This window comes from Procambarus clarkii, chromosome 82 (genome assembly GCF_040958095.1).
Source record: "Procambarus clarkii isolate CNS0578487 chromosome 82, FALCON_Pclarkii_2.0, whole genome shotgun sequence".
Classification (NCBI taxonomy): domain Eukaryota; kingdom Metazoa; phylum Arthropoda; class Malacostraca; order Decapoda; family Cambaridae; genus Procambarus; species Procambarus clarkii.
This window is the reverse complement of record NC_091231.1, coordinates 8,928,414-8,946,084: the sequence shown is the minus strand read 5'-3', so window position 1 is coordinate 8,946,084 and position 17,671 is coordinate 8,928,414. Positions and strand designations below refer to the sequence as shown.

The following is a 17,671-nucleotide window of genomic DNA, read 5'->3' as shown; positions in this document are numbered from 1 at the left end:
TTACAAACTTTGCGTCAGGTAATGTAGTTTGTTGATGAGCGTATGGCCGACCAAGTGCATGGTAGCACGGCGACCGCGCCTCAGTTTACCATTGCCTTTCGCCTAGTGGCATTCATGCCAGAATTCTTTGTAAAGAATTTCAGTGTTTTTTTTATTTTTGGGTATTTGAACATAAAAGTAATTATATATCTCACCATGGGTCCCGAGAAAGTCAGTAGTAAGGTTCAACCCAAGAAAATAGTTGTGAGTAGAGGCAGTAGAGGATGTCTCTTCCTCATTAAGAAAATGTGTGAAGTATGGGAAGAACTGCAAAGTTTTGTTGAAAAAACTCACCCAGATAAAGCTGTAGCAGGCCGTTGCATTGACCTTTTAAATGACAATGTGATGTCTCACTACAGACAAGTGTTAAACTGTAGAGAAAACAAGTGTCTTTAGACACATTCTTAGTAAGACATGCAAGCAGTGAGCCACATCCAGGTTCTGGTGTAACTCCTGCAAAACATAGGAGAGAGAGTACCCCAGAGAAGTCATCACTGCCTGATGTTATAATGGAAGGGGACTCCTCTTTCAAACACTTAACACCTCTCCTCCACCCCCCTCCTCACCGTCTTCCATATGCCAATAAGAGTCATCAATAAAGGTAAGTAATAACTTGTACATACTTTAGTACTAAAGATTTGGGTGAATTAGGTATAAAATTTACTTTGAAGTTAATATTTTTGGGAGTGTGGAATGGATTAATTCAATTTACATTATTTCTTAAGGGAAAATTCGCTTCGGCTTACGAATGTTCGGGTTACGAACCGTCTCTGGGAAGGGATTAAATTCATAAGCTGAGGTACCACTGTACTCCTATTGTTAGTATAACATAATTCCTACCACAAAAAGAACTTGTATCAATGTATGGCACCTGCTGATGGACTGATGCTCGAGGAGCGTCTTCTTGAGCCGGCGGGCATAGCGCTTCAGGCACTTCCGTCCACACAATTGACGAGGACTTGTCGGGAAGACCACGACTTCAAACTTGGTACGCACCTTCAGGGTCACAGTCAGAGAAGAGGTAAAGGAAGAGCAGCGTTAGCATCTGCAACAGTTTAAGGTATTTCTGTATGGGGTGATGGGGTTGGGATCAGTATGTTGTTAGTGAGTAACTGGGATGTGTTGGTTGTTAGTGAGTAACTGGGATGTGTTGGTTGTTAGTGAGTAACTGGGATGTGTTGGTTGTTAGTGAGTAACTGGGATGTGTTGGTTGTTAGTGAGTAACTGAGATGTATTAGTTGTTAGTGAGTAACTGGGATGTGTTGGTTGTTAGTGAGTAACTGGGATGTATTGCTTGTTAGTGAGTAACTGGGATGTGTTGGTTGTTAGTGAGTAACTGGGATGTGTTGGTTGTTAGTGAGTAACTGGGATGTGTTGGTTGTTAGTGAGTAACTGAGATGTATTAGTTGTTAGTGAGTAACTGGGATGTGTTGGTTGTTAGTGAGTAACTGGGATGTATTGCTTGTTAGTGAGTAACTGGGATGTGTTGGTTGTTAGTGAGTAACTGGGATGTGTTGGTTGTTAGTGAGTAACTGGGATGTGTTGGTTGTTAGTGAGTAACTGGGATGTGTTGGTTGTCAGTGAGTAACTGGGATGTGTTGGTTGTCAGTGAGTAACTGGGATGTGTTGGTTGTTAGTGAGTAACTGGGATGTGTTGGTTGTTAGTGAGTAACTGGGATGTGTTGGTTGTTAGTGAGTAACTGGGATGTGTTGGTTGTTAGTGAGTAACTGGGATGTGTTGGTTGTTAGTGAGTAACTGGGATGTGTATGGTTCAGCTGACAGCTTTTAGATAGCTGGAAACATGAAACCCGTTAGATATATCAAGGTACTCCAAGGTCAACTACTGACCTTCCTCAGGATACAACCCACAACAGTTGCTCAACTCCCAGATATCTATTTACTGCTAGTTGAACAGAGGCATCTGGTATAAGGAAATGTACCCAGCACTCTCTGTGATGTTAAAGTAACAGGCATAATAAATTAACTAAACTTAAATTTAAAATATAATTAACAGGGGATGTAGATTGAGGAGGCATAACTGATTGTAAGGCAAAATTAGGTACATTTAATTGTCCAAGTAGGACAGTCGGGTTTGTTCTCGACTCTCACTCGAGAATTTCGGGTTCGGTTGATGTGACGATGTGCATTGAATTTTGTACCTTGCTCATCAAGACTAACTTGCTTAGCTAAATGAATTGTGGGGTTCAGTCCCTGAGCTCATTATGTGCCTCAGTAACCCTTTCCACTACCACCCACAAGATGGGGTGCATAATTAATGAACAAAACTAAACTAACAAACCCGGGTGGGACATAAATGGTTGGGCACATTTCCTATCATTTAATGTGCCTGTTCACCTAGCAATAAGTAGGTACCTAGGAGATAGTTAGCTTATTGTGGAGTTGCATCCTGGGGAGGGTCAGTAATTCAACCTTGCGGAGACCTCGATATAAATCTAATGTATATAATTACACTATGGCTGCCTGTCCCCCGATACAATGAATTATTATCAATTATGAATTTACCGAGAACAAACATTTTTAAGCTTTAAAGAGATGGAAAAATAACTAGAAATAATCTTGAATGTTTGAAGTTTGTTTGTTGCATGGATTTTGTTGGATAAAAGGTACTTTAAGGTACTATTTCCTAAGACTATTAAAGTAGCAGTTATGGCAATCCATGGCAAAAGTGGGTCATGTAGTGTTGGTATAAGACCCAAAACAAAAGTATAAGATGTAAGGTTTGCCAAATAATGTTCTTCAGTAAATCTCCAAGCATATCAGATATATTATATGATGCATAATAAAAGTTCTAAGTTGTACATCCCCAGGTGCAGATACCATGAGATATAAATGAGTGAATAAGAGTGTGTCAATGCAAATTTCCCTGAGAGGCAACATCTCTTAGAGGCTTCAATGAGGGCAAAAAACCAGCAGCTTGTCAAAGGCCCCCCCCCCCCATTATTCCTGGAGATTTTTCCCATCTGAATTTTAAGCCGAAGTATATCTAGGCATTAGTTGCAAAAATGTCAAATCAGTTGAAGCAATGATTACTGACATTAAGTAAGTCAATACACTGTTTTTGATAATAAAGTTCTCAGCACTCACCACCTGCTGATCAGGAGCCAAGTGGAGTTTCTTCTTAAGTTTCTTGGAGTTGGTGAGCTTCTCCGAGACAAACCTCAGCTGGCACTTGTCACTGCAATAACTCATCTTCTCTGTAATGCCATCAAGTTCCACAGATTATGCTTCAAATAAATGTTTAGAGGCAACTGTAACTGAAGCTTCTGCTACAATGACATTCAGTGCTAAACATATACTGTATAGGTATTTAAATTAAAATTTGTGCAAATAATGATACCCCTGGCAAATGCAAATAAAAACACCAACATTGAATGTAATGAAATACCATTTTCTGGGTGAGCCCCAGAGGCTCCTTGGAGCTATCAGTCTAATATTAGCTATATTAGTCTGGGGCTTCAGTCTATTGGAGTTCTGCTTACCGGGGACTAAGAGCCAGAACCTGACCCCCTCAGAGAGGCGCAGGAAGCAATGGCCCAAGGAAACCTCACTGTATTCGGGAGTATTCCAACTGCCAACGACCGGGGTTAGGCACCCAGAAAGGTAAGCATTCCAAAACAAACCCCTATTCTGGTGAAAATATTACTACCAAAAGCCAAACAAGTGGATAGAACTCCCCTAAACGAAATGAGCAAATGATCATGACATCACACATCGCCACGCCGCCGTCTGAGCAGCTCCCCCCTACCCGAGGAGGGGGCTCTTGCCTCTCTCGCGATCACTGGGTTCGGATCCTGAGGGCCTTGTATCAGCTGCTGCATCGCCAGCTTCCTCTTCGGGTTTTTCGGGGTTCAGTGCCTTGGCAGACATAGAATGCTCGATGGCAGACATAGAATGCTTTCAACCACACGGGGGTTTCTATTGGCCATTGCTCCCCTTGCCTCTTCTGAGGGGACAAGGTTGTGGCTCGTGGTCCCTGGTAGGCCCATGGAACTCCATACACATGACTGATGCCAAAGTCTGACATTAGCATATCAGCCTAGTAAGCTCCGGGAAGCCGATGGGGCTCCCCCCAGAAAACTGCCCACCAGGACCGAATGAGCTGAAACCCCTGCACCAGAGGAGAGCATGAAGCTCACCGACCCAACCCCTAGAAGCTGAAGCCAACAGAAACAAAGCCTTCTGAATGCAGTCTTGGACTGAAGAGGCCACCACAAACCAAGGAGAAGAGAGAAAAGAGAGCACCCAGTCCAAGAACCAGGACGGCTCAGGTGGCGCATGAGCAAGCTGGAGGTGAAACAAAGCATGAGAAAGCTTATGGAATGGGGCAGAAGTGGCATCACCCTGAACGCAAGCTGGAGCGGCCCTGTCAGCGCCGCATGATAAGAGGCGACAGTATCCGGCATACGATGATGGTCCTGAAAGACCCAAGAAAGAAAGGACAAAACAACATGCACAGAAACAGAAGACAACCTATGGAGAGAAAAGGCAAAAGGAATGCCAAGAGACTTCATGCTGTTGCCGAGCTTCAGTCTACGAACTGAAGAGTGGGCTGCCGGAGAGGGGGTCCAGGACTCTCCCCTGTTAGTGAGTAACTGACCTCCTACGAAGAGGGGGGGGGGGGGGCTACGTGAACAAGCAGTGCGCCAGGCTGATGACGTTTGCTTGTTCCTTGTTTTATTTGAGGGGAGTTCTGGGTCTCTGTTCAGTCTTAGGCTGCAATTTTTTACCAGGTGGGGTTTGTTTTGGGACACCTATCTTTCTGGGTGCCTAACCCCGGTCGATGGCAGATGGAATACTTCTAAATACAATGGGGTTTCCTTGGATCATTGCTCCCTACACCTCTCTGTGGGGGCCAAGTTCTGGCTCGAGGTCCCTGGTAGGCAGAGCTCCAATCGACTGAAGCCCCAAACTAATATAGGTAATATCAGTCCGATTGCTCTAGGAAGCTGACGGGGCTCCCATCAGAAATGACAACTAAAATGAAGAAAAATATGTTACTGGTACTTGAAGACTGGTAAAACTTACTACCATTTATGATAGTTCTGTAATCAACACTGCTCTTAATCTAATTAAGCAAGTCACAATAATGAACACTGCAAATGCAGTGTTCATTATATTCATTATAACTCATGAATCATAATTAGTTTTGCTATCCAACTACTTTTATGGAACTTCCTAAATCCACTAGAAATCATAATCTACACGTGTATATGGCTGGCATGAGGGAAGATTACATTATAGACGCCTACTGCCCAAAAAGTACTCATATCTGCAGTATTCCAGAGCTTCAATGGTTCTTGTACTGCAGTACTCTCATCTGTGAGCACCTGGATGAGGCAGAGTACTCACCTGTGAGGGCCTGGGTGAGTCCATTGAGCACACTTTCCACCGTGGTGTTGTCATCCAGCCTGGTGGCGACCATGAGGCGTGCCAGCCGTTTGTAACCTGGGGTTACCCACATGTCTAAGGGAGCAAGAGGAAGGTAATGAAGTAGGCAAGTCAACCCTTCAAATCAGTGGTAAATCAACCCTTCCTCCTGTTTTGGTAGTACCTATAATAGCAATGAGGAACAAAGTACATATACTGATGTACAGTACAACGAAATTAGAACATAGAAATCTGAACTATTGAGTTGGACAAACCGGAAAACTATTTTTTACTTTAGTTGCTTTGACAAACTAAACTAACCTATCCTAACCTCCCTAGGCTTAATACATGATATCTGAGACCTAATATGGTACATGTGTGTTTTATACTAGGCCTAGGAATATCTAAGTTTGTGTTTTAGCTTCATTTAAAAGAATTCCTCACTAGTCAGTATACTACTGTCTAAAAGCTAAGAATGTACGAATTCTGACTATTGATGATCATTTCAGTAGGTACTATCTAACAAAAGGATGGGTTGGGTAAATCATCAGCCATTTCAAAACCTATATTCACCCAAGTCTTTCCTAATCAAAATTAATCTAATTTGTATTCAATGCACATGCAATATAATCATGCACATCTGTATGGATCATCATGACAAATCCCAAGTATTGCAAAAATCACCAAAGTATATTTTGGACCTTGCAACAATCATCAATGTGTATAACAAGTCTTTTAAGAATCAGCAATGTGTATCTTGAGCTTTGAGCTTTGAATGAATCACCAAGGCTGATGATTAGGTTCATCTTAAACCTAATAAAGATCTAATTATTTCCAATTATCTTATTAATTATTAACTGACTAATGATATTTGCATCAGTCAGAGAATGTCAGCAATAATAGTCGATGGAATCAATAGGTGCTATTTGCTAAATCCAGTACCACTGTTATTAGGCATATCAAACTATAACAGATGATAGTATTGTATTGTGGCTTGGTAGAGGCTAGTGATTCGGACTTGTCAATGAACTTTGAATGTAGTATTTACTGTATTAAGATAAATGTCAAGCTGGCAATGATTTTTCATAAATTACTGCCACTAGTGAAAACTGAAATAGCTTTTGCTTAAATAGTCTCCTCGTTCATGTTGTAAATTAACGTTATGTACAGTATTATTATTTATAAAAAAAAATTACAAAGAGGCTGTTTTATCTTTACACTCTTAAATTAATTTACACTTTTCACTAATCAATTAAACGTAGTTTCGACAATGAATCACAATAACGTGGCTGAAGATATGATGACCAACTGACTCAACAGAAGATGGAGAAACGACAACGTTTTGGTCCGTCCTGGACCATTATCTGGTCCAGGACCACATACAACTTGATAATGGTCTAGGACGGACTGAAACGTCGTCATTTCTCTATCTCCTGTTGTGTGGTTTGGTCATCATGGTAGTGTCTTTCTATATGCACTTCTATTAATATTATACAGTAATTGCAAACATTTGTTATTGATGACATTCTAACATATGACATTCTAAACATATCAAAAAAGGTTTCAAAAACTGTGGGCATTCTTTCTAAGATCAGATATTATGTACCACGCCCTGCCCTGGTGACTCTCTATTACTCCCTTATCTATCCATATCTCAACTATGGTATTTGTGCTTGGGGCTCTACTACCCAAAATCACTTACGTCCTCTAATTACTCAACACAAAGCTGCTATTAGGACAATATCCAATTCTGGCCCCAGACATCACTCGGTACCCCTACTCAAATCTCTGAATATGTTAGACATTAAGTCACTGCACATTCTCTCATGTGTATTATACATATATAAAACGCTAAACTATAATGCCAATCCTGATCTCAAAAGCTTCATAGAAGGTTGTAACAGAACCCATGAGCACCACACCAGAAATAAATACAGTTTTGATATTCCTAGAGTACGACTTAATCAAACCAGAAATGCTCTACAAATCAAGGGGCCCAGAATGTGGAATGACCTTCCCAACCATGTTAAAGACTGTACCTCTCTCAACCAGTTTAAGTTAAAAACGAAGCTATACCTAATAAATTCCCTGTAACCTACCTTACCCCTCTGTTGTCAACCCATGTATGTTTTTTTTTTTTTTTATTTTTTTTTTTTTTTTTCAATTCAACGCTGTTTGAATGTAATTTTCTGTAATAATTTGTAATTGTATTTGTGCTGCTTTTTCAACAATGTTCCCCCCTCTTTTACCTCTATTTTTATTTGTACTCAACACATTTTATTCTTTTTACCCATTAGTTTTAAGCTTTAGTCATTAGTGTTTTTTCCTGCCCGAAACGCTTTGCGTAATAGTGGCTTTAGGCATTGTATGTACTAGCTCTATCTATAAAGCCAACAAACTTTGTAAAATCTCTTTTATGTATGTACCTTTACCTAAATAAAAATTATTATATTATTATTATTATTATTATTATTATTATAATTATGATCTCAAGAATTCATAAATAGAACTAAATTTTATTCGGTGCCACTACTTCACTGTTTATTAGCATTGTCAGGTGAGTACGAGTATTAAGCTGGCAATGATTTTGAATAAATTACCTTTATTGTCACTAGTGAAAGCTGAAATAGCTTTTGCTATTTTGAGACCATCAGTAACAAATAGCTTTGTTAGTGATGGTCTCAAGAATTCATAAATGGAACTGACTAATGTTCACCACCAGTCTCCCCATGGTGTAGTGGTAAGACGCTCGCCTGACGTTCCGCGAGCGCTTTGTCCTGGGTTAGTATCCTGGCTGGGAAGGTTTTCTGGTTGTAAATCCTTAACTGTAGCCTCTGTTTAACTCAACAGTAAGTTTAGTTTAGTTCATTTATTATGAACCCCATACCCATCCCGTGGGCGGTACTTGGTTGTAAAAACAATTCCGTGGGGATCGTATTCCAGGGACCATAGGATTAAGGACTTGCCCGAAACGCTACGCATACTAGTGGCTGTACAAGAATGTTGTACTCATATATATCTAAGAAAACAAAAAATTGTCTAAAGTGTATGTCTAATAACAGAAAATCTCCTGTAAGTATTCTTAGCGGCCCAAAGATTAAAACAGTAACTTGAGAGCAAGGTATCTTTGAGTTGGGCTATATATACTTTCTATACTACAGAGTAATGTTTTTAAGTCAGTATGAGGTTGTATACCTAATCCTCCAATCTCCAAGTAAATATTACTTGGCATAGTTTCTTGGCATATTCCTAGACAAGAGACTCAACTTCAGTACCCACATACAACACATAACTAAGAAAGTCTCTAAAACAGTTGGTATACTCTCCAAAATCAGATATTATGTTCCTAACTCTGCTCTCATCTCTCTATATTATGCACTAATCTATCCCTATCTCAACTATGTGCAACTATCTCTACTATCCCTATCTGTGCATGGGGTTCAACCACTGCAAACCACCTCAAGTCCATCATCACCCAGCAAAAATCTGCTATCAGAATAATATCAAATTCTGCTTTCAGACAACACACAGCCCCCTTGTTTAACTCCCTAAACATGCTAAACATAATCTCACTCCACAAATTCTCTTGTGTCAACTACATTTACAAAACCCTGTTCTTAAATGCAAATCCTTGTCTGAAACTCTTCCTGGACAGATGTAATAGGACCCATTATCACCACACCAGAAATAAATATCTCTTCGATATCCCCAGAGTTAAACTTAATTTGTGTAAACACTCTATGCAAATAAAGGGACCCAGTTTATGGAACTCACTCCCTACTGAATTGAAAAGCTGTCCAACTTTTACATCATTCAAAATCAATACTAAAAAGTACCTAATTTCATCTTCATAGTTTTTCACTTTTTGCCTTAAAATTGCACTGTATCTATTGCTACCCAATCTCCCAACCTTTATGTTCCCAATTTGAACATTTTTACCATTGAGATCATTGCCGTCTTCTTATATGTGCTGCCATTCTATTGTATGGTGTTTATAAATCTTGTTTATCTGTATCTTTTGCTACCCAGTCTCCCAATCTTTATGTACCCATTCTGAACATCTTACCATTGTGATCATTGCTGTCTTATATGTGCTTTCAATCTGCTGTATGGTGTCTATTAATCTTGTTTAAATTACCAATCAAGCTGTCAATGTAATCAATCAGAGCTTTAATATAACAATGTGCTTTAATATACTTACTTATCTCTCTCATCTCATTTTTCTCTTGTAATGTATCTTTCATTTATCAATTCTGATTGAAATTACCTACTTAAAATTATCTGCTAGATTAAGGACCTGCCCGAAACGCTGCGCGTACTAGTGGCTTTACAAGAATGTAAATACTGTACTATCCAATGTATTCTCACAAACCCAATGTACCTTCTTGTACTGTATATATATATATAAATAAATAAATAAATAAATAAATAAATAAATAAATAAATAAATAAATAAATAAATTACAGGGAAGGCAAAATACAAAATCTTATCATAAACAATAAAGTGAAAATCAAAAATTTATTTTCATGATTAATAAAAAATGATACAGTACAGTACTGTATTTGGATATTATATTTCATTATGCAAGGTTCTTATATTACACTAGCCTAATGCTTTTGCAGTCGTTATAAAACAAAAAAAATACAAAACTCTGTTGGATTTAAAAATTGGGATTAACCCCTTACCTGAGCAGGAGAGATAAGAGGTATTGAGAACATCAGGGTCAGCTCTCCAGGTGAAGTCTGTATGTCGACCACAGGTAAACACGTAGTAGTTGGCAGACCCAGACGTGAAGGCAGCCCCCTCACGACACCTCACTGTGCACCTCTCCTCATAGCTGTAGTCTTCTAGATGGTAACATGACACCTAGAGTATAAATATAACAAGTGTTAAAACTTGTAAGCTTTCATGATGCCTAGAGTATGAACATTGCCTGGTGTCTAGAGAATGAAAGAACATGGGTTTATAACCTTATGGGTGAAAATGCATCTCCTGCTTTTTGGCCTATATTGTGGCTTGTTGAGCTTGAAACCATTTCTCCTTGTCTGTGTTACATTTGACCTTTTAAAGGTGTCCAGATCAATATTCCCCAAACTGTTCAGCATTTTAAAAGTTTTGATGAGATTAGCCCTGTTATATGTGGCTTGCAGTGATGTTAGCTCTGAGGCCCTCGGAGTTCTTAGTTTCTAGGTTTTCTAATTTCTTTCTAGTGAAGCATTATTAGTTTAAGAATGATTTTTTGTTGCTCAGTGTTGAACTTTCTGCAAAGCCAACAGTACTGTACAAACTGGTCCAAGTGGTTGGGTTAGTAAATCAAAAGTTATAATACACATACCTCAGCCTTGGTTGGGTTCCTGAAGGGAGTGCATTTGTTAGTGGGAAGGCAGTCCTTCCTGTTGGCATGAAGGCTGTAGCCGTCCCTACACCCGCCAGTAATACGAACCATCCGTGTTGACACAAATCTGGCTACATCCACCGTTGTTGATGCTACACTCATTCATATCCTGGTGGGTGAGTAAGATAGGTCAGGGAAGACAATACATCACATAATGTATATTTTGGGTTTATATTAATTAGTTTTGGATAAGGTAATTAATTATCAGAGATATGAGCTCAGCCAGTATGACTGAATATTTACTCACAACATTGCAGCAAAACTACTCACCCCACACTGAGAACTGTCAGCAAAACTGATCACCCTACATCACAAACTATCAACTAAACTGCTGACCCTACATTATAAACTGTCAGCAAAACTGCTTACCCAACATCACAAACTGTCAACAATTTTGCATATCCTATGCCATAGAATTATTTAATTATTTGTAAAGATAATTATTTAAATTATTTGTAAAAAGTCAACAAATTTTAGAGACAAACTCATATTGTTAATGTTTAAGAAAAGGGCCAAGTATTTCATTACAAATTATGGATTACCCAAATCTTAGCCAAGTGTTCTAGGTTTGCTTACTGTAAGAAAATATTGAGGGGACATTTGACACGCCACTGGCTTCCTTCGCCTCATCACAATCAACTTAATAATGGTCCAGGATGGACCAAAACGTCGTTGTCTCTTCAATTTCTATTGTGTGTGGTTTGGTCGACAAGCCACTGGCTTCCTGTCTGTCATGGCCAGTAAATAGATGATGACCCCCTCAGGTAAATTCAGGTAAGAACATAAGATATGGATAAAGGAAATGGCAAGTCCTATTGGTTCATACCAGGCAGTTCCTAAAAAAAAAAAAAGGGCCTAGGAGTCAGAATCCACCAGTCAATAAAATCACACAAGTGAGAGCTGCAGTCAGCTCCCACTTGCTGATTGCAACAAAAGCCAACCAAACCCTACGAATAGTCAAATGAACCTTTGACTTCAAGGAAGAGAAAGTGGTTATTCAAGTATACAAGTCTCCAGTATGTCCCCATTTGGACTATTGCATCAACCACGGAGACTATTTTGAGGCTATATCTACTTTGGATTAAGTTCAATACCTAGCAACAAAAATCATCCCAGAACTAAGTTGACTCTCATAGCAGGAACGCGTGAGGGCCTCAGGGCTAAGAACACTGCAAACAGACATGACAGGGTTCATCTTATTGAAACTTTTAAAATACTGTACTGAACAAGCCAGAGGACACTGATATTCAGTCCATTTTGTTTAAAAGATCAAACATAACTTATATAAGGAGCAGTGTGTTCACCTCAACATGCTACAATGTAGGACGGAAAACAGGAGATGCTTTTTCACTCATAGGGTGAACTGCCTACCTGCCGAAGTCATAAATGCCAAGACCTTCCTGTAGTTCAAACTCCAGCTGGAAAAAATCATCATCAGAAAACATAAGGGGGACGGGGAGTGTCAAATCTTTGACAAGCCACCACTTACTGTCCTCTTTATGGCCACTAGAGAGATGGTGGCCCAGGTCAATATAGTGTGTGCAAGATCATGTTAACTGTAGCTGAAAACCTTATCTGTTGTAACTCATAACCACTAAGTTTAAATGTTCTTTATGACCACTTAATAAGGGTCCAAGGTTAGTTAGTTTAGTTCATTTATTATGCACCCCATAACCATCTTGTGGGCAGTAGTGGAAAGGGTTACAGAGGCACATAATGGGCTCAGGGATTGAACTCCATAATTCATATAGCTAAACAAGTTACAATCTTGATGAGGCTAGTTTCAAAATTCAGTATAAGTCGTCACATCATCAATGGTCGATCGACCACAAGTACAGTTTCCAAATTAAGCAACTGACATAATATGGAGAGGTAGTGTCACAATTGATATGCTTGTCCTGCACACCGCCCCCCATCCAGTAGGCAGCGGTGGATTGGTTACAATCACTTAGTTACTACCTACAGTTAGCAAACTAAACAAACTTTCTCCTAATAGTTATGTTCCATTAGCTTGGGTGGGATATTGTTCTCAGTCATGTTTTTGTGACTTATTCTCGGCACTCCTCTTGAAACTTTTTCAGCTAATATTCTCTTTATGTACCATTCTGTAAAAAAATCTGCACCATCTCTTAGTGTACCTTAACCAGTTGTGTTCCTGAGTTCACTGTGTGACTGCAGCCATGCTACAGCATGGCAGATAGGTAAAATAGGTCAACAACTGACCTCCAGACTGCAGCATGCTACAGTTGCCTAATTTATTTACTACTATGTGAACAGAAGCATCAAGTGAAAGAAATGGTAAGGTAAATTAATTATTAGGAGAAAGCACTAAGCCACTACATATATGTAGTATTTGGAAGGGATACGAGGATCGGACGAAGGAAAGGAATCGTGCCCAACCATTCTGTTCTGCCCGGGAAACAAACCCAGAATCTTCAACTGTGAGTAGATAACATAGACCACTGTACTATAGGAACCAAGGATTCAGCGAGCCTTACCTCCACAGTGGGTCCAAGCAAACAACTGGTAGCCGACATCACACGAGCAGTGGTACGAGCCTGGAGTATTCGTGCAGAAGTGTTCGCACGTCCCGTCCACTGCACACTCATTCACATCTTGGCACGAGCGCTTCGTCTGGCTGCAGCTTGAATCCCATGGGACACACACACTCGTAGCTGCCGTGGTTGTTGATGCAGCGATGCTCACACCCACTTCCATTCCCAGAACACTCGTCTACGTCTGAGGGAACAGGGCTTGCATGGGGTTAGGAGACTTGATTGGTGCTCTGTAGGCTAGTTCTTGACAGGGGCAGGGCTAGATCTAACTGCTTTTGGCCACTAGTGCAAAACAACTAAATGGGCCCACTCTCTGGTCAGTATCCACTAGGCTAAACAGGATCCAAAGGCTAAACACATACATGTACAGGTAGACATCTCATATCATAAAACTATATAATGATCATCAAAGTTATATAATGCATAATTTGACCAGAGAAATACATCCAGGCCCTATTACATAAAATTACACAATAAATAATTCAACAGTGTTACCAAGAACTGTAATTGATTACTCAAAAGTGTTATTTGATATTTGTCCATTTTTAAGGAAAAAAAATAAATGCACAGGTGGGCCCTAGGCCATACCCTACTTGACCTAGTGGGTAATCCTGTGTTGGGCAGGGGCTGGGGTCCAGTATGTATGTAGGCTGCTTTTTGGTAGGAATAGATGGGGCTTGCTGAGTACTGTGGCTCTTGAGGGAAATGGATGGGGTTGCTGAGTACTGTGGCTCTTGAGGAGAATGGATGGGGTTGCTGAGTACTGTGGCTCTTGAGGAGAATGGATGGGGTTGCTGAGTACTGTGGCTCTTGAGGGAAATGGATGGGGTTGCTGAGTACTGTGGCTCTTGAGGGAAATGGATGGGGTTACTGAGTACTGTGGCTCGTGAGGGAAATGGATGGGGTTACTGAGTACTGTGGCTCTTGAGGGAAATGGATGGGGTTACTGAGTACTGTGGCTCTTGAGGAAATGGATGGGGTTACTGAGTACTGTGGCTCTTGAAGGGGAATGGATGGGGTTGCTGAGTACTGTGGCTCTTGAGGAGAATGGATGGGGTTACTGAGTACTGTGGCTCTTGAGGGAAATGGATGGGGTTACTGAGTACTGTGGCTCTTGAGGGAAATGGATGGGGTTACTGAGTACTGTGGCTCTTGAAGGGGAACGCATGGGGTTACTGAGTACTGTAGCTCTTGAAGGGGAACGCATGGGGTTACTGAGTACTGTGGCTCTTGAAGGGGAACGCATTGGTGGCCATTCTGTACTGAGTACTGTGCTCTTGAGGGAAACGGATGGGGTTGCTGAGTACTGTGGCTCTTGAGGGAAACGGATGGGGTTACTGAGTACTGTGGCTCTTGAAGAAGTAGACACAACTTGAAGAGTCATAAATGTCTGGATAATAATGGACATTCTTCACTACAATATTGTCAATAATTTTGGGGATGCTCTGTCCTGTGTTTCCAATTTATATGGAGCCCAAACATTATTCATCAACATTGTAATCATTCCTTCATCTTAAACTGAAATACATACAATAAATCAATGTCACTTCAGTCTTTGGCCAGGTTCTTGAGGTTGTCATTACTTGCCTCGTTATGTGAATAAGGCATCTAAATTTGGTACAGTCCAGGTTTCTCCCAAGGCTTAGTATCTATATTTTTATTTTCACTCTCAAATAACCCTTGTCAAATTCTTCTATTTTTCCCAATGCCGCAACAGGTACTCTTAACTTGGACCTAATGTTGAACAAATAAGTCCTTATCTCCACACACTACTACTACTACTACTACTACTACTAATAATAAATAATAATAATAATAATAATAATAATAATAATAATAATAATAATAATAATAATAAATTATTTATAAATAGGTACAATGGGTTGTGAGATTACATAATATTGATATTTTTACATTCTTGCAAATCCACTAACACGCATATAACGTTTCGGGCCACTAACCCCGCGGCTAGTTGGTGACATTGATGAGAGTAAATAATATAAGACTGAAGGAAAGAGGAGAAGACCTACTACTGGCTCATACTAGGCAGCACCATAACCGACAAAGCAGCAGGGGCATGGACAAATGTGTAAGAGGTAAGACTGTGAAACCAATTACCGCGTAACGTGGTGGAGGCGGGGGTCCCTCGAGTGTTTCAAACGTGGGTTGGACATGTATATGAGTGGGATTGGGTGGTTATAAATAGGAGCTGCCTAGCATGGGCTAATATAGGTCTTCTGCAGGTAATATTATTCTTATGTGGTGAAGAGAGAGAGTGGGGGGTACTCACCAAGACAGGTGCGTTGGTCGTGGTGGAGGTGGAAGCCCCTGGGACAGGAGCAGTGGACACCTGTGGCTGTGTTGTGACAGGAACGCTCACACCCGCCATTGTTGATGGCGCACGACGCTGACCGCACCACACACACACAACACTTATTAACATCATGCCAAATTATATTTGTTGACCAGACCACAGGCTAGAAGGTGAAGGAACGACGACGTTTCGGTCCGTCCTGGACCATTGTCAAGTCGATTGTGAATGGTCCAGGACGGACCGAAACGTCGTCGTCCCTTCACCTTCTAGTGTGTGGTCTGGTCCACATACTTCAGCCACGTTATTGTGACTCATCGCCTGCAAATTATATTTGATAAACTATGCTTCCTCAGACATAAATTACGTAATGAACAAGACTTGCTAGCTCATTATTTGCTAATAAACGCATGCCACTAAATTATTACAATTACAAAACAAAACTCTGAAAGTAAGTAATTATCAAAAGTAGGGGCACCAAGCCAGGATGACTTTGTAGCACTGTATTTTGTATTATTAACACAACTCCAGGTGTGACTGGAGTGAACAGGTGTACAGCTGTGGCAGGAGAGGAATATGTTACTGACCACAGACACCTGTCATGCTACTAATATATTAAACATGAAATGAATGATACATAATTCATTGGTAAGGCAAATTCCTTGGCATTCTCATTGACCAGAAGCTGAATTTCCAGGGACACATTCTAAATATAAAAAAAAGTTTCAAAAACTGTGGGCATTCTTTCTAAGATCAGATATTATGTACCACGCCCTGCCCTGGTGACTCTCTATTACTCCCTTATCTATCCCTTATCTAACTATGGTATTTGTGCTTGGGGTTCTACTACCCAAAATCACTTACGTCCTCTAATTACCCAACACAAAGCCGCTATTAGAACAATATCCAACTCTGGCCCCAGACATCACTCGGTACCCCTACTCAAATCTCTTAATATGTTAGATATTAAGTCACTGCACATTCTCTCATGTGTATTATACATATATAAAACGCTAAACTATAATGCCAATCCTGATCTTAAAAGCTTCATAGAAGGTTGTAACAGAACCCATGAGCACCACACCAGAAATAAATACAGTTTTGATATTCCTAGAGTACGTCTTAATCAAACTAGAAATGCTCTGCAAATCAAGGGGCCCAGAATGTGGAATGACCTTCCCAACCATGTTAAAGACAGTACCTCTCTCAACCAGTTTAAGATAAAAACTAAACACTACCTAATAAATTCCCTGTAATCTACCTCACTCCTCTATTGTCAACCCGTCTGTTATTTTCTTTTTTTTTTTTTTAATCAACACTGTTTGTCAACCTATTGTATTTGTGCTGCTTTTTCAGTCATGTTCCCCCTTTTTTTTATCTTTATTTGTATTTGTTCTCAACATCTTTTATTCTTTATGCTCAATTAGTATTAAGTTCTAGATATTAATGTTTTTCTTGCCCGAAACGCATTGCGTAATAGTGGCTTTAGGCATTGTATGTACTAGCTCTATCTATATATCAATCCATTAATGTAACATCACTTGTATGTATATACCTTACCTGAATAAACATCTGAATCTGAATCTGAATCTGATAATGTTCCAGATACCTATGTTGACCGACGTAATGGCAGACCGCGGCTATATTTTATATTCCCATGATAAATCACCAAGCTGCCTGTAGGAATATGACTGGGTGCAAGAGAACATAATAAAGAACTAACTCAGCAGCTGGTGAAAGAGCAGTTACTGCTGGGTAGAGAAGCAGGTACTGGGAGCAGATAAGTAGGCAGCTACTGGGGGCAGAGTAAGGTACTGGATACATGAGAGTACTCACGGACACATGAGAGTACTCACGGACACATGAGAGTCCTGAAGGACACAGGAGAGTCGTGAAGGACACATGAGAGTACTCACGGATACAGGAGTGTCCGTCAGCGGCGAGGAGGTACTGGGGATGACAGGTGCAGGAGGGGGCGGTG

The 17,671-nt window shown here is 40.3% G+C and overlaps 1 protein-coding gene across 1 annotated transcript in view; it reads right to left on the bottom strand.

Annotated features, from left to right (window-relative positions):
- LOC123764300 (signal peptide, CUB and EGF-like domain-containing protein 1) overlaps window positions 1-17,671 on the bottom strand; it is an 89,578-nt gene that overhangs the window by 17,439 nt on the left and 54,468 nt on the right. Inside the window, 10 exon segments of the mRNA XM_069315626.1 lie at window positions 911-1,035; window positions 3,146-3,255; window positions 5,411-5,524; window positions 10,115-10,295; window positions 10,765-10,854; window positions 10,856-10,933; window positions 13,318-13,452; window positions 13,454-13,563; window positions 15,670-15,786; window positions 17,607-17,666. Of these exon segments, the coding sequence (XP_069171727.1) occupies window positions 911-1,035; window positions 3,146-3,255; window positions 5,411-5,524; window positions 10,115-10,295; window positions 10,765-10,854; window positions 10,856-10,933; window positions 13,318-13,452; window positions 13,454-13,563; window positions 15,670-15,786; window positions 17,607-17,666 (1,120 nt within the window).